Source organism: Bos taurus, chromosome 14 (genome assembly GCF_002263795.3).
Source record: "Bos taurus isolate L1 Dominette 01449 registration number 42190680 breed Hereford chromosome 14, ARS-UCD2.0, whole genome shotgun sequence".
Taxonomy (NCBI): Eukaryota; Metazoa; Chordata; class Mammalia; order Artiodactyla; family Bovidae; genus Bos; species Bos taurus.
The window spans coordinates 77,440,753-77,465,024 of record NC_037341.1 but is presented as its reverse complement, the minus strand read 5'-3'; the positions used below and the strand labels follow the sequence as shown (position 1 = coordinate 77,465,024).

Here is a 24,272-nt window from a genome sequence, read left to right as displayed (position 1 = left end):
GTCTTTTAAGTATCTAAGGAAATCTATAGTCTTCTCAGAGAAACTTTCTTAGAGAAACTCATAAAGTTTTTGAGTAATATTTTGAAAATAATTTCAGGGTGTTCATGGACTCTTTTGAAACCCAATTTTGGATGCATGGTTTCCAGATTTAGAGTCATTTAGGAATTTTTAGTACAGATTGACTTATAATTTTTACTTACTTTCCCTTATTTTACTTGTGAACAACTGGTTATACTTTTCATTGTAAAGTACACTTTACTTCCAATATTATGCTATTGGTTTTGCCCTTTTGTTCTCAGTTATAAAGGCCTTAGTATTTAGAAAGTAGTAATAGTCATTATGACAGTAATACTAGCAGTTAATGTTTATTGAAGGCTTCCCAGGTGGTGCTAGTGGTAAAGAACCTGCCTGCAAGTACAGGAGATGTAACATACGCTGGTTCGATCCCTGGGTCAGGAAGATCCCCTGGAGGAGGGCATGGCAACCCACTCCAGTATTTCTTGCCTAGAGAATCCCAAGGAGAGGAGCCTCGCGGGTTATAGTCCATAGGGTCACAGAGAGTCAGACACGACTGAAGTGACTTAGCACGCATTCACACATTCATTGAGTAGTTATTTTATGCCAGGCACTATTCTGCATGCTTTACTTTCATCTTTTGTTTAATTCTCACCGTAGCCCTTTGAGTTAGATACTTTTATTCCCATATTATAAACGAGAAAATTGAGGCAGTGAGAGGCTATGTAACTTTTCTGAGATCACATAACAAATATATTGGTGTATTTTTTAGGCACTTGTCGAGGAACTAGATGAAGAGAGAGAGAAGAGATGGAAAGCTGAACAAACTGAAAAGAAGCTTATGGATTATATTGATGAACTGCATAAACATGCGGATGAAAAAAAAGATATTCGTAGCCAGGCTCTTCTTACTACAGACAGGTAAGGGAAAAGTCTGTACACCTAAGGTTATCTCGGTAGGAGAAAAAAGTGCTGAACTTGGAACTGGAATGCCTTCAATTAGCTGCAGTATGATCGAAAACTATGCATGTGGTTTTAGTTTGAATTGAACTAGTTTTATTTAAAGACTTTGGGCTTTATCAGCTTTTTATATAAACAAAGGATTCAGGATATTAATTTGAGCCCTCAAGGTGGGAGATGTCAGATAGATAAAGTATTACAAGTGAAAAACAGGAAAAGCGTAGAGCAGGGATTGGCAGACTTGCTCTGTAAGTGGCAGGTCTGGGCAGACTTTCTCTATAGGTTTTCTGGGTCATAATCAGTCTCTGTGTGCTATTCTCCACAATGGACTTTGGTATCAGATAACCTAAGTTTCTTAATTCTAATGTTTTTATGCAGTCTTATTTCATTTCCCATTTTATCTTTTTTTTTTCTATATTATGTAATACAGGAATGTCTTATTCCAATATGTGAGAATACCACACAGTTTTTCTGAAATGACAATAACTTTTTTCTTCGGTTTCCTGTAGGCAATTATTTCTAAAGTTATGCTTTTTCTCAAAAGGTTAAAGGTTTTATCCATGGAGTTTCTTTTGATTTTTATCTCTTCTTACCCTTGAACAAGCACTAGATTTCTAGACTTGGTATTTACCAACAAATAGGCATTAGGAAGTTGCTCTTGGTTCCATTTCCTACCTATATATACAGTAGATAATCCCCTATCTACAGTCTTCATTGATTAGTAAGTTTGTGTATATGGGCCACAGCCCAATTCCCAGATTCTGTTTATACATATACCTAGTAAAGTTTTGTGGTCCTGATGTGGTATTTTCTAGCAGATTCTCTCATTCTTTGTACCTATGGAATATAAGGAAAATTGCAATACACACCATGTGTTCTATGAAAACCTCTGTAATTAGGCAAACTATGATGCTTTATGCTATTACTAGACAATCCACCACTTAGCCATCAATTTCTTACCTTATATGTTGTGGAAGTTGCTATTCCTGATAGAATAGTAACAACAGAATGGGTAACAGTCCTATAACCACTTAGAAGAAACAGCACTTCTATTTGCAGGAGGTGCACAGGTAGCCAGCATAGTTTAATGATAGATATATACAGACTGTGTGACTTGATGAGCCACAATCAGACAATGAAAGAGAGGGATTTATCTTCCTTTTTCATTTAGTTCTCTTTGCTTATTATTGAAATTCCTCCCAGATTTTGGCATTGTGTTTTCTCTTGTTTAGAGTCGTTTGTAGATACATCTTTGTTTTACTCTGCTTTGTAAGTATTATCTGCTGCTGCTGCTAAGTCATGTCAGTCACGTCTGACTCTGTGCTACCCCATAGACGGCAGCCCACCAGGCTCCCGTCCCTGGGATTCTCCAGGCAAGAACACTGGAGTGGGTTGCCATTTCCTTCTCCAGTGCATGAAAGTGAAAAGTGAAAGTGAAGTCGCTCAGTCGTGTCCGACTCTTAGCGACCCCATAGACTGTAGCCCACCAGGCTCCTCTGCCCATGGGATTTCCCAGGCAAGAGTACTGGAGTGCGGTGCCATTGCCTTCATGGAATATTAAAGGAAGCTGTGCCTGGGATTGCAAGCCAGATTCTGTTTTGATTGGAAAGCTTTGGACATGCCTCGTCTTTATCCTTCTTTAACCTCTCTGTTGTTGTGTCATGTTTCACATGTTACATATTCATTGTTCTCTTGAAAACTTAGCTTCAGTCTGTTCTGATTCATCTATCCCCCAAAATGGGTTTTGGAGATCAGATCCTCACCAGTCTTCATATTCCCTTATGTGACTTGGTAGGGACTCTGTATTCTTCATACCTACCGATACAGGTCTGACATCTAGGTACCAAGCTATTAGTACATATTATCTCAAAAACTGAGTCTTCTCTATTGTTTCGAGTCCTTAAGTTGTATCTGACTCTTTGTGACCCCATGGACTATAGCCCATCAGGCTCCTCTGTCCATGTGATTTCCTAGGCAAGAATACTGGAGGGGGTTGCCATTTCCTTCTCCAGGGCATCTTCCCAACGCAAGGATCAATTCATGTCTCCTGCATTGGCAGGCGGATTCTTCACCACTGAGCCACCTGAGAGGCCAAATCTTTGATCTCTACTGTGCTTTTAATGGCAAGCCACTTCAGTATTGCCTTGAGAATCCCATGAACAGTATGAAAAGGCAAAAAGATATGACACTGAAAGATGAACTCCCCAGGTCAGTAGGTGCCAATGTGCTACTGGAGATCAGTGGAGAAATGACTCCAGAAAGAATGAAGGGATGGAGACAAAGTGAAAACAACACCCAGCTGTGGATGTGACTGGTGATGGAAGTAAAGTCCAGTGCTGTAAAGAGCAATATTGCATAGGAACCTGGAATGTTGGGTCCATGAATCTAGGCAAATTGGAAGTGGTCAAATAGGAGATGGCAAGAGTGAACATTGACATTTTAAGAATCAGTGAACTAAAATGGACTGAAAGGGAAAATTTAATTCAGATGATCCTTATATCTACTACTGTGGGCAAGAATCCCTTAGAAGAAATGGAGTAGCCCTCATAGTCAACAGAAGACTCTGAAATGCAGTATGGGGTGTAATCTCAAGAATGACAGAATGATCTCTGTTCATTTCCAAGGCAGACCATTCAATATCACAGTAATCCAAGTCTGCCCCAGCCAGTAATGCTAAAGAAGCTAAAGTTGAACGGTTTTATGAAGACCTATAAAAGCTAGAACTAACATGCAAAAAAGATGTCCTTTTCATCATAGGGGAATGGAATGCAAAAGTTGGAAGGCAAGAAACACCTGGAGTAACAGGCAAATTTGACCTTGGAGTACAAAATGAAGCAGGGCAAAGGCTAACACAGTTTTCCCAAGAGAACGCACTGGTCATAGCAAACACCCACTTCCAACAACACAAGAGAAGACTCTACACGTGGACATTACCAGATGGTCGACACCGAAGTCAGATTGATGATATTCTTTGAAGCCAAAGATGGAGAAGCTCTATACAGTCAGCAAAAACAAGACACGGAGCTGATTGTGGCTCAGATCATGAACTTCTTATTGTCAAATTCAGACTTAAATTGAAGAAAGTAGTGGAAACCACTAGACCATTTCAGGTATGACCTAAATCAAATATCTTATGATTTTACAGTGGAAGGGACAAATAGATTCAAGGGATTAGATCTGATAGACAGAGTGCCTGAAGAACTATAGATGGAGGTTCATGACATTGTACAGGAGGCAGTGATCAAGTCCATCCCCAAGAAAAAATAATTCAAAAAAGCAAAATGGTTGTCTGAGGGAGGCCTTACAAATAGCTGGAAAAAAAGAGAAGCTAAAGGAAAATGAGAAAAGGAAAGATATGCCCATTTGAATGCAGAGTTCCAAAGAATAGCAAGGAGAGATAAGAAAGCCTTCCTCAGTGATCAACGCAAGGAAATAGAGGAAAGCAGTAGAATGGGAAACACTAGAGATCTCTTCAAGAAAATTAGAGATACCAAGGGAACATTTCATGCAAAGATTGGCTCAATAAAGGACAGAAATGGTATGGACCTAACTGAAGCAGAAGATATTAAGAAGAGGTGGCAAGAATACACAGAATAATTATACAAAAAAGATCTTCATGACCCAGATAACATGATGGTGTGATCACTCACCCAGCACCAGACATCCTGGAATGCGAAGTCACATGGGCCTTAGGAAGCATCACTATGAACAAAGCTGGTGGAGGTGTTGGAATTCCAGCTGAGCTATTTCAAATCCTGAAAGATGATGCTGTGAAAATGCTGCACTTAATATGCCAGTGAATTTGGAAAACTCAGCAGTGGCCACAGGACTGGAAAAGGTCAGTTTTCATTCCAATCCCTAAGAAAGGCAATTCCAAAGAATGTCCAAACTACTGCCCAGTTGCACTCATCTCACACACTAGGAAAGTAATGCTCAAAATTCTCTAAGCCATGCTTCAACAGTATGTGAACCGTGAACTTCCAGATGTTCAAGATGGATTTAGAAAAGGCAGAGGAACCAGAGATCAAGTTGCCAACCTCCATTGGATCATAGAAAACGCAAGAGAATTCCAGATACCATCTGCTTCTGCTTTATTGTATAACCAAAGCCTTTGACTGTGTAGATCACAACAAACTGGAAAATTCTTAAAGGGATTGGAATACCAGACCACCTGACCTGCCTCCTCAGAAATCTGTATGCAGGTCAAGAAGCAACAGTTAGAACCAGACATGGAACAACAGACTGGTTCCAGATCGGGAAAGGAGTATGTCAAGGCCGTATATTATCACCCTGCTTATTTAATTTATATGCAGAATATATCATGCGTAATGCTGGGCTGGATAAAGCACAAGCCATAATTAAGATTGCCAAGAGAAGTATCAGTAACGTCAGATATGCGATGACACCACCCTTATGGCAGAAATCAAAGAGGAACTAGAGAGCCTCTTGATGAAAGTGAAAGAGGAGAGTGAAAAAGTTGGCTTAAAACTCAACATATGGAAAACAAAGATCATAGCACCTTGCCCCATCACTTCATGGCAGACAGGTGGGGAAACAATGGAAACAGTGAGAGACTTTATTTTCTTGGGCTCCAAAATCACTGGAGATGGTGGCTGCAGCCATGAAATTAAAAGACACTTGCTTCTTGGAAGAAAAGCTATGACCAACCTAGACAACATATTAAAAAGCAGAGGCATTACTTTACCAACAAAGGTCCGTCTAGTCAAATCTTTGGTTTTTCCAGTAGTCATGTGTGGATGTGAGAGTTGGACCATAAAGAAAGCTGCTGCAGCTAAGTTGCTTCAGTCGTGTCTGACTCTGTGCAACCCCATAGACGGCAGCCCACCAGGCTCCGCCATCCCTGGGACCCTCCAGGCAAGAACACTGGAATGGGTTGCCATTTCCTTCTCCGGTGAATGAAAGTGAAAAGTGAAAGTGAAGTCGCTCAGTTGTATCTGACTCTTCGCGACCCCATGGACTGCAGCCTACCAGGCTCCTCCATCCATGGGATTTTCCAGGCAAGAGTTCTGGAGTGGGTTGCCACTGCCTTCTCCAAAAGAAAGCTGAGCGTGGAAGAATTGATACTTTTGAACTGTGGTGTTGGAGAAGACTCTTGTGAGTCCCTTGGATTGCAAGATCCAGCCAGTCAATCCTCAAGGAAATTTAGGATTTCCAATGAATATTCATTGGAAGGACTGATGTTGAAGCTGAAACTCCAATACTTTGGCCACCTGATGCGAAGAACTGACTCATCTGAAAAGACCCTGATGTTGGGAAAGATTGAAGGCAGAAGGAGAAGGGGACAACAGAGGATGATATGGTTGGATGGCATCACTGACTCCCGTGCACATGGGTTTGGGTGGACTCTGGGCATTGGTGATGGACAGGGAAGCCTGCCGTGGTACAGTCCGTGGGTCACAAAGAGTTGGCCACGACTGAGCGACTGAACTGACCTGATGGCTTTAATACCTAATCTATACACTTCCAAATCTCTTATCTATTATCCAGGCCTCCTTGATTAACAGATTGTACATCTAATCATCTACTAAAAATTCCTTGTCTACGTTTCTTTAAGTTCCTAAGATTAACATATCGTTAGGTCAACTTTTCCTGCTCCCTTATTTTATATTCCTTGTTCTAATAATGACGTTTCATATCGTCAGCCACCAAAGCTAGAAATTTCAGAATCATTTTTTTGCTTCCTTCCTCTTTCTCAGACTTCATAACCAGTAGGTATTGATACCCTCTTCATTCTACTTAAAAGGTGTTGAACCATCTTCTTTCTGTCCCCAAATTTTTGCATTAGTTTAGGCCCGTATCTTCTGCTCAGAGGATTACTCTAATTCTTTTTATTTGTAGCTTTTCTGCCCCTTCCACCATATATTTCACAGACTAAAGTCTAATATTCTCTCATGTAACATACCAAACTGGAATGGAAAGACCAGTTTGGAGACCACTCTCAAAGGCAAGAAGAGAGATATTAAGAACAAAAATTGGAGCAGTGACTCTCGTGTAGGAGTTGATAGGTACAGGGATTTTTCTCAATTATAACTTAGAGATTACACATTGGAGTGGCTGCCTGGCTCAGAAATTCCTTCATGAGGCTCTGTCTTTGCTATTCATTGTCCCCTTTTTAAACACTCCGGTTCTGTCATGAACTACCTCTCTCTGCCTATAATATTGGTCAAGAGAGGAACCCCTGACACGATGGGTAAAGGTAAACCTTAGCTATGGCCACAGTGACTGGTGCATGAAGCGGGCATATGAACCAAATTGGACTAACAGGGGCTCTTCCCAGAACTCAGTTCAAAGTTGAGCTAGAGAAAGGTAATTTCTGCTTGGTTCTCACTGCTGTCAGAACATGAGTCTAGAGATGTTTGTAGCCTTCCCTATCTCCCCTGAGTGCATTCTAAAAAACCTGCCATGGGAAGAATTCAGACCAGCCTGTAGGGAATCAGAGAGACCTTATGGTGTTCATATCCTTGGTTTCAGTGGTCCCTCAGAACAGTGCCATCCCTGCCTCTGAATTGGTTAGTTATATGTTTCACTAAATTCTCCTTTCTTCCTAAAACTGAGAATTTTCAGTCAAAAGACTCTGAGTAACACCGAGCTAGTATAGTACTAGGCTGTGGTACTTAATGTCTGGGGAAGATGCAGGAAGGTCAGAGTTGACTTGCAGGCATCTGTTCAGAGTTACTTCTCTTCTGTAGCTTTATAAATGGATGCGTGTCCTCTGCCAGATGTTAAGCTCCTTGAAGGCTAGGCTGTATCTTAATTATCTTACTTGCTTTTAAGCCCACATCTAGCACAATGCCTGAAACAAATAAGGTGTTTTTAAGTTTTGCTGTCAAATAGTAAAGTTCACAAAAGATAAAGATTCATTAATTTATGTAAAATGTTTTCCCTTTGACACAATGCTAGTTTCAGGGATCAGGGGGATGGCATACTGTTTTTCAGCTGTTTTTTAATCTAATGAGAATTTGGAAGATACTTCAGATCTTCCTCTCTTCTGTGTTCCTGCCTACAAATCTTCCTCTCTACTTCCTCTCTAAGCTTAGTATTTAGTACAGTTTTCATCTTTTTTATATGTATAGTATACTTACAATGTGATTTATGCTGTAGGCTAAAAGAAATTATTTTTAAAGAGAGAAATTCCAAGCTGCAGCTGGAAATTATGGTTCACAGACTTCAAAATGAAATTAAAAAACTAACTATTGAATTAATTAAAGCAAGAGACCAACAAGATGATCACATTAGACACCTGAGAACCCTGGAAAAAGCGCTGGAGAAAATGGAGAGGCAGAAGGGGCAGCAGCAAGCCGCACAGGTACCCTCTGCCATCTGTGCTTCCGCGGGTTACACGCTCATAGCGTCTCTCCTGAAACATGCTACGTCATCATACGCAGACAGAGATGTTAGGTTGGATGCAAAAATTACACATGCCAGTCATTTAACGTGCGGAATTATTTCTTGAATAAAGGCCGCCAGCATTCACAAAGCAGTTATAAGAAGAGTTGGTGGATATACTGCTAGTTGCTAGGCTTGTGTTTTATTAGAGCCAGTTTTTAAATGACTCCTTGGGGGTGCTTGAAGGCTTTTAATTTTTGTGTTTTCTGAATAGAAAATTTTTTTAAGGTTCATGGTGCAAATAAGATTTAGTCTAATATGTTTGATGCTTCTGCATGCATGCTGAGTCGCTTCAGTTGTGTCCAACTCTTTGTGATCCTGTGGAGTGTAGTCACCAGGCTCCACTGTCCATAGGATTCTCCAGGCAAAAATACTGGAGTGGGCTGCCTTGCCCTTCTCTAGGGGGATCTTCCTGAGCCAGGGATGGAACCCGCGTCTCTTGTGCCTCCTGCATTAGCAGGTGGGTTCCTTACCACTAGCACCACCTGGGAAGCCCTTGATGCTTCTAAGACTTAACTTTATGTACCCACACCGTTATGTAGTTAATTTTGGAAATCAGCTTAGTCACTAGGTCCTGTTACTTAGAAGACACTTTTCTTTGGGTAACTGACATTAAAATAGAAGCAGAGGAGATTATCTAAATACTGTAATTGTGTGCATTTTACTCAGATGCGACTTATCCAAGAGGTGGAACTCAAAGCTGCCGCTGCTGATAGAGAAATAAACTTACTTAGGACTTCTCTTCATCAGGAAAAGGAACAGGTGCAACAACTTCATGAACTGCTTGCATTGAAAGAAAAAGAACACAGGTAACTGAAATATGTATATGTCAGGAAAATACGGACATTGAAAAACAGAAAAAGTCACTTGGTTCTCTCTGCCCCTCCCCCCAGAACTAGACAGTGATGCAGCAATGTGAAGTCTGACAGAATTAGCTCATGAAAAATAACATGTTTATGTATACTTTAGAATCAGTCTTATTGTAAGAACTTGTAACTTAGAAACAAATCAGTTACTTTGTTAAGGTTGAAGTATGGATTTAGAGCAATGAAGCTCATTTTGCCTTTCTCTAAGTCCAACCAAAAGTTGATCATTATAATATAGAGAAAACTGTTTAATTGACTTCCAAGTAACTACTTGTTAAATTATCAGTATACTTTATTCCTTTGAAGCAGATTCAGCAGACTTTTTCCTGTGGAGGTCCAGATAGAAAATATTTCAGGCTTTTCAGGTCATGCCTAACTGTCTCTTTGTAGCCCAAAAGTAACCATAGACAGTGTGTAAGCAAATGGATGTGCTGTGTTCCAATAAAAGTTTATTTCCCCACAAGAAGGGCACCAGGCCAGATTTGGTCCAAGGGCTGTAGTTTTGCCCGGTAGACTCTATTTACTGTATATTAAAGACTCAAGCAACATAGAAGATGCAGTGAAGCAGAACCTGACTCCTATGAATACACCCAAAGGATATTAGAAACCATAAAATGACTGTGAACTATCTCAGTGAAGTTAAGACTTGGCATATCCCTGTCACCACTGAATGAACAGTCAAATAAACTTTTGTTCTTCCTGCATATACCATCCTATCCCTTATTTTGTGTTTGAAAGTAAGGAGCTGATCTTTAACAATAGGGAATATAGAATATTTAGTACCTAAAGGCCTTTAAAGTTTTCTTTCCATGTAAACAGCATCCTTTGATTTTTGTTTTTCATTCCAGGAAAGACATTGAAACAAGGGAGTTTTTTAGTGAAGCTGAGTTCCAGGAAGCCTTAGCTAAAGAAATTGCTAAAGAAGAGAGAAAGCATGAGCAAGTTATAAAAGAATATCAAGACAAAATTGATGCATTAAATCAACAGTATATGGATTTAGAAAATGAATTCCGTATTGCTTTAACTGTTGAAGCCAGAAGATTTAAAGATGTAAGAACTGGCATCTAGCTTTTTATTGAAAACAGAATCAGCAAGTTATGATTTGATAAGAGGACTACATTTTAGAATTCTAGCTCTATTTGCATGCTGCCTATAGGATCGTAAGCAAATTAGGTTCTTAGAGCCTTATTTCTTCACATAAATAATAGCTAATCTTCAGTGCTGTTGCCAAAGCTAAGTGATATTATAAATGGTCAAGTAAAGAGAGCACTCGAATAGGAATTAGGAAACCTGCATTCTCTATTATTTGTACTTTAGAGCAGGGATCGGCACACTAAAGTCTCTGGGCTATTTTTGGCCCACTACCTGTTTCTGTAAAGTTTTATGAAAACAGAGCCATGCTCACTTGTTTACACAGTGTCTGGCTGCTTTTGTGTCAAAATAGCAGGGTCCAGACCTTAAAACACATAAACACATATGGCCTGGCTGACCTGCGAAGCCAGTTATCTGTGAATTTCATGCTATTGCTAAAACTCAGATACTAAAAATGAAAAAAGTAAGCTGTTTCCAAAATCAGATATATTCTAAATATTCCGAGAACTGCTATTTATGATGCAATTTTAAAATATAGGTTAAAGATGGTTTTGAAAATGTTGCAACTGAATTAGCAAAAAGCAAGCATGCTCTTGTTTGGGCTCAACGAAAAGAAAATGAGTCTTCTTCTTTAATTAAAGACCTAACCTGTATGGTGAAGGAACAAAAAACAAAACTTGCAGAAGTTTCTAAATTGAAACAGGAAACAGCAGCAAATTTACAGGTAAGACACTACCATTATATTTCCTTTTTAACTTTTTATGTCATTTTTTTCAAGTATATTGTGATCATTTTAGGAAGTATACAATTGTGAACTAGATAACACCAAGTATATTTTTATGTGTGTGAAGACTAATATAATTAGGAGATAAACCATGGCTACCCAGGTTGTACTACTTACACTAAAATCGTATTTAAATAAGTAAGTGAATTAATTTTAGGCAGCATACTAAGTAAATAGATACCAGTTTTACAGTGATACAGATGGTTGAAGTTTGGAAAATATCCAAGGAATTATTGATACTAATTTTGTGGTAGTGGACGTCTTTACATACTAATATACCTAACTATAATACTTTTTTAATTACTTTATTTCTGTTGTCTCAGTTTTAAATATTAGTGATATTTTGCTCAAAAGGACTCACTTTATATAAGTGACCATTAGACTGTTGATGGAAATCCTTGGTGAGAAATTTTGAGTAATACATGTATAGTTGCTCTTTTAAAATATTAAATAAAATTCAGAGTTTTTACAGAAATAGCCTCTTAAAATTTGACTTTTTATTTAATGACCTACATTTATTTTTAGTCAATAAAATTAAAACATTTTCTATATAAAATTTAGGGACATTACTTTGTATTTGCTTAAATAACATTTTTTCTCACTATAAAATACAGAAAGAAAATAAAGAAGTACTTAAATATAATAATTACTTTGCATTCTTTTCAATGTTTTTTGGTGGTATACAGAATCAAATCAACACACTTGAAATTTTAATTGAAGATGACAAGCAGAAGAGTATTCAAATAGAACTTCTCAAGCAGGAAAAAATGCAGCTTATTTCCGAGCTAGCTGCCAAGGAATCGCTAATTTATGGTTTAAGGACAGAAAGAAAAGTATGGGGACATGAGTTGGCACTACAGGGTAAAATTCTCAAATTTTCAAAAAATAGCCCCTTCTTCTCATCCTGCAAACCAGTGTATTAGAAAAGGGAGGGTTAATTCTTCCTAGACATCCCAGGAAAGAAGGTGACGCTTTATACGGAAGGGTAACTGGTCATTGGTCAGTCAGACAGGAATGAAATTATACTAAGGAATTGAGAAGGAGGTTATTACACCCATTTTATAGTTATAACTCTGATATTTTGCTGTCTCTGATTTTCTTCCCAGTGTAATTTGGTTACATTTCTGAACAGGTATACCTTTATCATGCTCCACCTAAATAAGTTATTGAAAACAATTCTTTCTTATCTAGTGATTTTAAATTGTACATATGCAGCATTCATTTTTTTGCTAAGAAAATAAATGTTGCTAACATTTATCTTGTTACATGTGGAGAAATGTGAAATCAGTTATGAATAAAAACCATTTTAGGTTCAGGTAAATTTATCCTTAGTCTCATTCCCTTTCCAGTCACCATAAAGCAAGAGATAGATATACACTGTTTTAAGGCATTCATGGAGACTTCACAAATTATGAATAGTAGATGTTGACCTAAATGGAACATTGCTTATTTGACCATACCATGTAGGAATCTGTAATATGATTACAAATTAATTTTGTTTGTATGGACAGCATAACATGACCCATTAAATATTTTGTGTCTCAGTTAGTTGTTCACCGGAGAAGGCGATGGCACCCACTCCAGTACTCTTGCCTGGAAAATCCCACAGACACAGGAGCCTGGTGGGCTGCAGTCCATGGGGTCGCGAAGAGTCGGACACGACTGAGCGACTTCACTTTCACTTTTCACTTTCATGCATTGGAGAAGGAACTGGCACCCCACTCCAGTACTCTTGCCTGGAAAATCCCAGGGACGGAGGAGCCTGGTGGGCTGCCGTCCATGGGGTCGCGCAGAGTCGGACACGACTGAGCGACTTCCCTTTCACTTTCACTTTCACTTAGTTGTTCACAAAAGTAGCTGCTTGCATGGTTACTGTGGTTTTAGGTTCTCAAATACCCACAGCTTTTAAAAGGCCCGTTTCTTCTCTTTCCACTTCATATTATGCTGTTACGTATTTTGTTTCTTTATTCAGCTTCTTTTAGTCATTCTATCATACACTATAAAATTAGATGCTCGTTAAAAACAAATCTCTAAGGTCTTCTTAAGGTTTTTACTGTGATGTTTGTTTCTTAGGGTCTTCTCTAGTCCAAAATCATGGGAGAGTAGAGGCTCAGCTTGAAAGTTTGTACAGGGAGAATGAATGTCTGCGAAAAGCAAGTGAGCGTGACAGTGACACAATAAGAATCAAATGTAAAATCATAGACGACCAAACCGAAACCATTGGAAAATTAAAAGAGGTAAGTTTGACATTTTATTTTAGGAACGGCTCATAGGGAAAGTTTGAAAATGTGTGGATCGAACTACCTAATAAATATTTGTCTCAATGAATCCCAACTGTTGTGGAATTTAAGACATACTATCGTGTTTTTTTAATAATGTTTGCCACTTTGCTTTTAAAAGTTATATATAACATTTATTAACTTGAAATTACTTTTACCTCAAAATTTTATGGAGGGTGTTATTATGGCCCTCCAGAATAATTGAAACTAGTGTCCAGAATGGGTGGTGGTTGCTCTTCAGTTGCTGAAGAGTCACGTCCAGCTCTCTGCGACCCCGTGTACTGCATGCAGCACACCAGGCTTCCCTGGGCTTGGCGGCCGGTGGAGTTACGCGCACTCAGCGAGGACCAGCAGTGGGACGTGCAGGGCGCCAGGCATGCTGTCTGGCCACGCGTGGCGGCAGCAGGGCCTGTCCCTGCTAAGTCAGGGCCTGACAAAGCACGGTCCACTGGAGGAGGACAGGGCAAGCCACCTCAGTGTTCTTGCCTTCAGAGCCCCATAAAGGGTTAGGAACCAAAAAAGGTAGCATTTTTATTTAAACTTCGTGTTGTTTAGTATCTTCCAGTATTGCTAACTCAGTTCTCAGAATTCTCTGTGACAAAACCTTGTTGTTGTTCAGTTGCCCAGTCGTGTCCCGCTCTTTGCAACCCCACGGACTTCAGCATGCCATGAATAGAATGTAAAAGATTCGTGCTTATTTCCAAGAGACACTGTTTTTACCCTCTTCTTTAATATGGCCTGTCTTAGAGAAAACTAACAGCATCTCTTGTTTCAAAGTATATTACGTGAAAATTCCCAGAGAAATATTCTGAAAGTTAGCATGAACTCCAAAATTTGAATCAAATTTGAACTCCAGAATTTTCTTCTGAAGATTATCTTCAAGGAGTTAAAAAAATAGCCCAAGAAAAGGGATTTTAAGAAACTTCTAAATGGGATTATCACCCACAAAGTTAGGAACTCATTCTCTCTCTTTTTTATTTTATTTTTTTAAGGAACACATTCTTTAATTATAACTACCTAAGATTTGATTTTTCCCCCCTTGGTCATTTTTAAGAAACAGAACTTCATCAAGTACAGAAAATTAAGAAACATTATCACCATGTTGTTATATCCATAATTAGATTTAGACTATGAATGCTTGAACTGTGATTTTTGAACTGTATTTAGATAATATAATTACCCTAAACAATTACATCGTTGTTTTTGCTTTTGGATGAAACCAAAACTTCCATTATATCTGTCATACATGCCAAGCTACACTGAAAATTATTCAAAATTTTTAATCAGTAAGCATTTTTTCTATACTCAGTATAATACCATGTTTGACATAACAACTTCTGCAGTAAGACTACTGCTTATCAGTCTCTGAACAGAGTTTTGGGAGAAAATCACTAGTAATGAATAACACAGTGGAGCCAAAAAGGAAATTAGTTTTTAGATTTTTGGTTTTAAAAAAAAAAAGTTTTCAACTCATCATTTTTCTTTCTTTTCACAATTTAGTACATTTACTTTAAAGACCATTGTATCAACCTCAAAGATATGAGCATTAATGGTGCATCCCAGCTCATTACAGAACATACAGAGATAACTAGGTATAATTTCTTATAGCGATAAATTCACTGTGTGCTCAGTTGCTCAGTCGTGTCCAACTTTTTGCAGCCCTATGCACTGTAGCCCACCAGGCTCCTCTGTCCATGTGATTCTCCAGTACTGGAGTGAGTTGCCATTTCCTCTTCCAGGGACCTTCCCAACCCAGGGATCAAACCTGTGTCTCCTGCATTGGCAGGAAGATTCTTTACCATTGAGCCACCAGGGAAGCCCAAATATTTCACCATAGCTAATAACTTAAAGGGAGAATGAGCTAATCTGCAGAATTTGGAGTTCAATATTTTCAATTAAGTAGATTCTAAAACAGGATTTTTGAGGTTTGGTTTCCTCATATGTATTGTTTTGGTACTTTTAAGTATGGGTCACAAGATTCTCTGATGCTACAATGTTATTTTTATTAGCAGGGTTATTTCATAAGAATCTTCTGTAGTTTTTATGAATTCCTAATAATAATAAGCTTTAAGCTCAACATTCAGAAAACGAAGATCATGGCACTTGGTCCCATCGCTTCATGGGAAATAGATGGGGAAACAGTGGAAATAGTGTCAGACTTTATTTTTTTGGGCTCCAAAATCACTGCAGATGGTGACTGCAGCCATGAAATTAAAAGACACTTACTCCTTGGAAGAAAAGTTATGACCAACCTAGATAGCATATTTAAAAGCAGAGACATTACGTTGCCAACAAAGGTCCTTCTAGTCAAGGCTGTGGTTTTTCCAGTGGTCATATGTGGATGTGAAAGTTGGACTGTGAAGAAGGCTGAGCGCTGAAGAACTGATGCTTTTGAACTGTGGTGTTGGAGAAGACTCTTGAGAGTGCCTTGGACTGCAAGGAGATCCAACCAGTCCATTCTGAAGGAGATGAGCCCTGGGATTTCTTTGGAAGGAATGATGCTAATGCTGAAACTCCAGTACTTTGGCCACCTCATGCGAAGAGTTGACTCACTGGAAAAGACTCTGATGCTGGGAGGGATTGAGGGCAGGAGGAGAAGGGGATGACAGAGGATGAGATGGCTGGATGGCATCACTGACTCGATGGACGTGAGTCTGAGTGAACTCCGGGAGTTGGTGATGGACAGGGAGGCCTGGCGTGCTGCGATTCATGGGGTCGCAAAGAGTCGGACATGACTGAGCGACTGAACTGAACTGAATAATATATTAAGACTGCTCTCCCCTAAGTACTTAAGTATGAGAGTTGTGGGGAGAAAATAAATTATGGAAATGTTGGTCAAGACTACCTGATCCATTGCTTAGAATTTTTAGATGTATAACACACTGAGGAATTGAACCACATTTTCTAAGATACTGATGAATTCATTCCTAAATAAGCCTCATTCAGTATTTGTTTGTTTGCCTCCATCATCTTCCCAAAAGGGAAAAAAAGGCAAGGTGGGACAGGGGAAACAGGATGAAAACAGGAACTGCTAATTTCATTTTTTTCTTACTGGTAGAGACAGTTATCATTAGTTGATGTTACAGGGTTCCAGCATCCAGGCATGCACCTGTAAAGCAGATATGTTCATTGGCATAAGTAAGTCAGATGAGGCCTAATACCTGCAAACATTTAACAGATCACTGCAGATGGTAATTGCAGCCATGAAATTAAAAGACGCTTACTCCTTGGAAAGAAAGTTATGACCAACCTAGATAGCATATTCAAAAGCAGAGACAGTACTTTGCCAACAAAGGTCCATCTAGTCAAGGCTATGGTTTTTCCAGTGGTCATGTATGGATGTGAGAGTTGGACTGTGAAGAAAGCTGAGCGCCAAAGAATTGATGCTTTTGAACTGTGGTGTTGAAGAAGACTCTTGAGAGTCCCTTGGACTGCAAGGAGATCCAACCAGTCCATTCTGAAGGAGATCAGCCCTGGGATTTCTTTGGAAGGAATGATGCTAAAGCTGAAACTCCAATACTTTGGCCACCTCATGCGAAGAGTTGACTCATTGGAAAAGACTCTGATGCTGGGAGGGATTGGGGGCAGGAGGAGAAGGGGACGACGGAGGATGAGATGGCTGGATGGCATCACTGACTCGATGGATGTGAGTCTGAGTGAACTCCGGGAGTTGGTGATGGACAGGGAGACCTGGCGTGCTGCAATTCATGGGTCGCAAAGAGTCGGACACGACTGAGTGACTGAACTGAACTGAACTGATCAAGGTAGTTTTGATCTTTCATTAATCCTCTGATATGTAGTATGCAAATAGAGGATACAGTTGGCCTCACAGGACAGAAGATGAAAGGAAGTTTGGGGGAATGTAGAACCTATTTTCATGTGACATTCAATAGTGATGAAATCATACTTTAAAGTATTTGTTCACTCTAATGCAGAAGACACTTGTTTAGCAGAGTAGAAATAGTACTTTGTGTCATACATGCATCGTGAATATCAATCTTTGCTATATTCCATGTTAAATAAAATTGTCATTGTACTGTTTTTCTTCCCGTGTACTCCTTTTGTGTGGTTGGTAGTAACCTAATGAAATAAAAAGTGTACATAGTGTATCATTCTTAGTGGCATCGAAAACACAGTAATGGTGCTATTCCTTATTGATTGTGATTTTTTAAATGTTCTGTAGAAATCTTTTCTAAAACAGTCCCTGAACATTCAATTTATTTTTTAATCTGTAGTTTTTATAATAATTTTAAACCATATTGAATTTGGAAATAAGACATTTAAGATTAAGAAAAATAATTGTTTTTTTAATAATGATTTGTTTTCTGTAAAAATGAAGTGTTTACAGGAAAGAGAGGAACAAATCAAAATATTACATGAAAAAATCACTGAAATACAAAAATGTACTCAGGAACAACTTGAAGAAAAATCTTCACAACTGGATGAAATAGTTGAGAAACTAGAAAGACACAATGAAAGAAAAGAGAAACTAAAACAGCAGCTGAAAGTGAAGGAATTAGAACTTGATGAAATCAGAAAAGCTTACAGGTATTATACAGTATTTCCTATTGAGAAATAACATGTGGCTTAATAATTTCATGTAACCGGTTTTTTTTTTAATTATTTCTTTTCATATTAGTACACTTAATCAGAAGTGGCATGATAAAGGAGAACTTCTATGTCATCTTGAAATGCAAGTAAAAGAAGTGAAAGAAAACTTTGAAAACAAAGAAAGAAAACTTAAAGCAGAAAGAGACAAAAGTATCGAACTACAAAAGTAAGCATTAAGTCCTGAAGTATATGGGATATCTTTTTTTTTTTTTTTTTTTGCACATTAAAATGATGTATATCAAACCAAATTTATACAGAAGGTATTCCAATATCAAATGGCAAATTTCAACAATGCAAAAACCACAATTACCTTTGCACCAACCTATTAGATGTTGTTCTAAGTACTGGTGATCCCTGGTCTTATAAAGTTTATTTGCTTTTTTTTTTTCCTAGGTTTTTTTTTTTTTTCTTTCTTTTTTTTCTAATTTTATTTTATTTTTAAACTTTACATAATTTTATTTTTAAACTTTACAATATTAGTTTTGCCAAATATCGAAATGAATCCGCCACAGGTATACCTGTGTTCCCCATCCTGAACCCTCCTCCCTCCTCCCTCCCCATACCCTCCATCTGGGTCGTCCCAGTGCACCAGCCCCAAGCATCCAGTATCATGTGGGATATCTTTAAAGAAAACTGAGTACTCTTGCCTGGAAAATCCCATGGGCGGAGGAGCCTGGTAGGCTGCAGTCCATGGGGTCGCTAAGAGTCAGACACGACTGAGCGACTTCACTTTCACTTTTCAGTTTCATGCATTGGAGGAGGAAATGGCAACCCACTCCAGTGTTCTTGCCTGGAGAATCCCAGGGTCGGGGGAGCCTGGTGGGCTTCCGTCTATGGGGTCGAACAGAGTCGGACACGACTGAAGTGACTTAGCAGTAGCAGTAGCAGGCATGAGGAAGGTAAAAACATTTTGGACATGGTTATTTGCCAAGCTCTTAATTTCCATTCCATCTATAAAATGATTATAATAGTTCCTCCCTTAATATTTGATGGAAGTTTAAACTTTGTGTATGTGTGTATTTATGTATGTATATGATTTGTATGGGCTGTTTAGCATTTAAATAGTGCTCGATGCATAGTAATTGCTGTATATTTAGTTTTTATTACTAGAATTACTGTTTTCAAATTCTGTTTGAATGGAAACAACTAATATTTTTGGCTGTTGTATGTGGCATTGTGTGTGGAGTTTTGGCTTCCCTGGTGGTTCAGCACTAAAGAATCCGCCTGCCAATGCAGGAGACCAGGGTTCAATCCCTGGGTTGGGAAGATCCCCTGGAGAAGGAAATAACAACCCACTCCTGTAGTCTTGCCTGGGGAATCGCATGGACAGAGGAGCCTGGCAGTCCATGGGGTTGCAAAGAGTTGGACACAACTTAGCGACTAAACAACAACATGTGAAGTTTAGAGGAAAAAAATCACTGACTACCAGGGACAGAGAGCTTCTGAAGAATCTAAAACAGATGTCGGTAGCAGTTAGCCTGCACCAACGAGGATGAGAGCTGATTGTAAATAAGGGGAAGAAATCTGTACGCATATGCCATTGTTATATGGATTTTATAAAATACTCTAGAGGAAATGAGGGTTTTACCTTATAAACTATATGACTAGACTTGTTAAAATAATTTAAAGTTAACTGACCTAAAAAACAGGTAGCATGGTTTAGTGACCAGTTCTCATGTCAAAATATAGAATGGTGCAGATAATGTGGCATGTAGGTAGCCCCAAAATTTCATATAGAGGTAGGTTCCCCATTATATCAAATCTAATAGAACCTCGAAATTTGATTTTTCATATTTTAACTCAATGTAAATGAAAAGGTGAAAGGTGTTATTATACACCCCAGAAGTTTTAATTGATAATACAGTCCATTGTCTGCTAATGGACCCTGTTATACTTTGCTTTACAACCAAACATTAATGCAACGAAACATTGACTTAGAGCCTGTTTTCTTTCCTGCTGGTCATAGCTTTGCAGTATGAAGTCCTTTTGATCCTAAAAGACACAATCATTTCATATAACTAGAAGTTCCTAAACTAAAACCATAAAGCCTGACAATTTTTAGAATCTCTTATATTGTTTATTGTGTTTTTAAGAGCAAAACAATAAAAAGGCCTGATTTTTACCTTAATGTTCTTATGACTGAGATTGGTAGGTATGATTTTTAATTTAATAGAACTTTAATAAAATAAATAAATCATTGATCATAAAAAAGATTTTATTTGCAAAGGTTTTTATAACATATAAGTTGATTATTTTCTTATATCTTACTTTGAACCCAGCAGTAATTTTGTGAGATTAGCCAAACAGGCAGGATTATTGTGTTATAGTTGACAGACTTTAAATCCAGAGGTTGTGAACTTGCCCTTGGTCACATAGCTACCAAATGTTGCAACTGGAATAAAAGAAAGACTTTTGATTGATGATCCTAATGCTGAAAGTTTAGTCTCCCTCACCTGTGCCCAACGAAGTGTCAGAGACAAGAGTTTTGGGTGATGTAGAAAAGGATCACTTTGTTGCTTTGCCAGACAAAAGGGGATGCAATAGGCTTGTGCCTCAAACCCTGTGTACCAACATGGGAGGATTTGGCAAGTTTATAGCAGTGGTTCAGGGGTGGAGTTGCTGTTAAAGAGTAGGGTATGTGCAGGGCCTGTACTCTTTGGATTGGGCCTAAGGTGGTCATCTCCCTAATCTCTGCATCCCTTCTCTTCCCTGATAAGTGACTGTTCACATGTACCCATTGAAACTCAGGGAAAGTCTTGGAGGCTGGAATCTATTCCCTGCAAACAAGAAACGGGGGACACAGAAGGGTTTCCATGCCCAGGAGCACAGTTTCGGTCCTAATGTTCAATCCACTGTTGCAGTGGTCTGTGCCAAAACCAGGAAGCTTGTTCATTATGAGCTTAACATTTTTAATAAAATTATTCATATTTAATATTAAGAAATGGGTATTTTGCTTATAAGAAACATTTAGCACTGAAATTTTGTAAATACTGTTTATAATATGTTTATTAACATAGGGTTTTATCTGATAAGCATAAACACAGGAAAATCAGACATACATGCTTATAAACTTGAACCTGCCTATAGTATAGACATTGTAAATTATTATCATACTGCTAATACATGGAGGGAAAAGAAATTGACAGCATCTGTGAAGATGCTTATAAAGCATATCCTTAGACTCACAAGTGAGAACCAGTGTATCCTAACTTTCAGAGGATAATGTAACAAACTTCCACTTATGTTACCCTACTCTAAACTGTTACTAACAGATTCTGTTGGATGATGAACTAATAACTTTAGTTACCCAAGATAGTCTTTTGCTATTCAATGGAGTTATGCTCCCATTAAGACATGAATATGAGTGCTTCCATGTTAAAAAAAAAATCCTAATTTTTATACATCCAGGTAGATATGTGGTTTTGTTTTGTTTTTAAGGGATGCAATGGAAAAGCTTCAAAGTATGGATGATGCCTTTAAGAAACAAGTTGATGCAATTGTTGAAGCTCATCAAAATGAAATAATACAACTGGCAAATGAAAAACAGAAATGTATTGATTCTGCAAATTTAAAGGTACTGTAAGTAAAATTCACTTTGATAATCAGTATTAAATTGTTATAGCTAAGTAAATTGTTATCTTCAACAGTGATAAGGAGAAAAGGCAGCATGATTTAACGACCAAATAGATACGAAGAATGTTACTAATACACTCATGAAGCCAGACCAACATGTTGGTAATACTTAGATTAGTTGTAGAATAGAATTTTAATGAAACCAAGATTATAAATTTGATCCTGAAATGTACCTGCTCCATGAGCTCTGGATAAAAATTTATATATCCTTCACCAATTTGAGCTGGAAGCCCTTTTGGTTACACATAGGCAAGGTGAGAATGTGAATGTATTAAGTACAATCCATTACTGCCTTGGACAAGTTCTCAAGGATTGTTTTATTATGAATTAGGGTTCAAACTGTCAAGTTTCTCATTGACAAAGGAATGGGTATAGGATGATACTGAATGACAGGGAAACATCAGAATTAACTTATGAAGCTTTACTAATACTTATGTATGAGCTTTCCCCTCATACTTTCATCCACTAAGACTAGGTTCAAACCTGGATATTTTTAAAACTCAACAGGTGATTCTCATGTGACTCCACTGTTAAGATCCACTAAATGAGACAGTTATGAACTTTCATTTTTCCCAGATTTTGAAGTGTTAATAAGAAACACATATCTTTAAGACTGGAAATTCAGAAATCAGCAACTAGAAAAGGAAAAGAGTTAATAGAAAAGGAAAGGTATACTAAATATTTTATAATCAAGGTTGTGTAGTTAAATGACATTAAAGGAGCCTGTATAACCAGAAAGAGGGAATTAGGTCTTTGAAAATAATCACAATTAATAAAGAAATACAGTTGGTTCAAAATTTAGTTATTTCAGTGCAGTGGCTGTTTCATATATTTAAAATCTACTGAGTGTTGAACAAGAGTACACTAGGTATTATTAAATAATGTATGATATTAGGCCTTTAACTCAAAGCAAAATACTGTGTTTGATTTTGGACATCTTGCCATTATGATGTAATATCATAGGGAGGTGTTTGTTAGGGAATTAGAAAAATGGCACCAAAGTTTAAATGTGGTAAGACTGAAAAAAGGCATTACATACAGGTGATCATTTAAGTTAGGAGAAATGTTAATTTTTAAAAGGAAAACAATCAGGAAGTCTATATTAGAGATTAGGAAGAGGGAAGTAGACAGATAGGGATGACTATATTGGTAGTACCCTCAGGAATGTTGTATAATAGGAGAGAGAGTTTCAAGCAGAAATTAATAGTATCAAATACACTGAATCCTAGGAGAATAAATATGAGTTAACAGTAAATCATAAAATTATCTCTCAAAAAGATAATAATGTGTAACCACCACCAGCAGTTTTAGAAATGCAGTGTTTAAAGAGTTTCTTTGGGAAGGGAGGTGATTGCAGTTTTGAAAGTTTGTAAGGATAAGTCAAGAGTCATGATTTGACATTCATAAGCAGCATAGGACTGCTTAGGAATGAGAAAGCAATTGAGTCAGAAGATTAAGTCAGAAGACTGGGTTTCATCCAGATATGCTACTGAGAAGTACCACTACCTTGAACAAGTTTTCTGAACTATAAAATAGAGTTAAATTATCATGTGTTCATTACAAGAGCCTATGAGAAATAAATGGATAGTATACATGTGAATATTTTATATATAGTATGACATTGTTTTCCATATTAGTATTTGAATAGGTTAACATTTTATTAACCTCTTGCTTTAAATGAACATCAACATCACAAATTATAAAATATATACAAATCTTTTACTTTCTGCATTTTTAAAAATGCATTTTCACTGAGAAATTTAAATGTTATAAAATGTACATATTGATTTAGGTCCATCGAGTTGAAGAAGAAATGCGTGGACTTCTGGAAGAAACATGCAAGAACAAAAAAGCAATGGAAACAAAAATTAAGCAACTTGCTTTTGCTCTAAGTCAAATTCAGCAAGAAATTTGATGGTTCTGAGAACAAATTTAATTGAAATGGATCGGCAGGCCTATTGTAAAAATGATTAAATATTGTAATAGTAGTAACTGCTGTGACTTTGAAATGTCTCTTTCTACACATTTCATTCTGATTATATTTTAAAAGACTTTTGATCAAGTATTAATTGTATATGTAGGTTTTTTTATAATAAATTGTTGACAATTATGTGTATTAGAAAAACCTATCAAAATAACTAGACTTAAAACACTTTTTCTTGTTTCTGTGCTATACATTGTGTGGTCATTACACATTTGCCTATAAGTATGTTAATGGAAATTTAGTATTTTGACTACATGAGGGAAAGTATTTTAATACTGTTAACCTTACTGTGTTGATGAACTAATTATATTTATTGGTTGTCCTTCAGTTGAGGTAGCTCCATTCTTTTAAAATGCTCATAAGTATAGCCAAAAAATATTTTAAATCTGTATAAGAGATGTGGTATTTTTAAGAATGCATATATATGTCTCCACATGACTCATAATGACTCCTTTTTAGTTAGTTTATGAGAATTCTTACTTTACAACTTAAAACACTTTTATTCCATTTCATATCAGTTCATTTATTCCTATTTCAGTTTTGTCATCTCTTACGTTCCTGTGTATGCAGAACAAAGATCTGAACACTATTCTCCTTACTATTTCTGAAAGAAAGAGAATATAATACCAAACTCTAACTAA

The 24,272-nt window shown here is 37.6% G+C and overlaps 1 protein-coding gene across 3 annotated transcripts in view; it reads left to right on the top strand.

Annotated features, from left to right (window-relative positions):
- Positions 1 to 24,272, top strand: part of LRRCC1 (leucine rich repeat and coiled-coil centrosomal protein 1) — a 44,338-nt gene extending 20,066 nt beyond the window's left edge. For all 3 annotated transcript variants that reach the window (NM_001206791.1, XM_010812249.4, XM_010812250.4), the window contains 11 exon segments: positions 788 to 936; positions 8,098 to 8,302; positions 9,052 to 9,191; positions 10,097 to 10,298; positions 10,879 to 11,064; positions 11,811 to 11,985; positions 13,198 to 13,361; positions 17,743 to 17,951; positions 18,043 to 18,180; positions 21,453 to 21,588; positions 23,440 to 24,272. In NM_001206791.1, coding sequence (NP_001193720.1) covers positions 788 to 936; positions 8,098 to 8,302; positions 9,052 to 9,191; positions 10,097 to 10,298; positions 10,879 to 11,064; positions 11,811 to 11,985; positions 13,198 to 13,361; positions 17,743 to 17,951; positions 18,043 to 18,180; positions 21,453 to 21,588; positions 23,440 to 23,562 — 1,827 coding nt within the window. In that variant the 3' untranslated portion in view covers positions 23,563 to 24,272.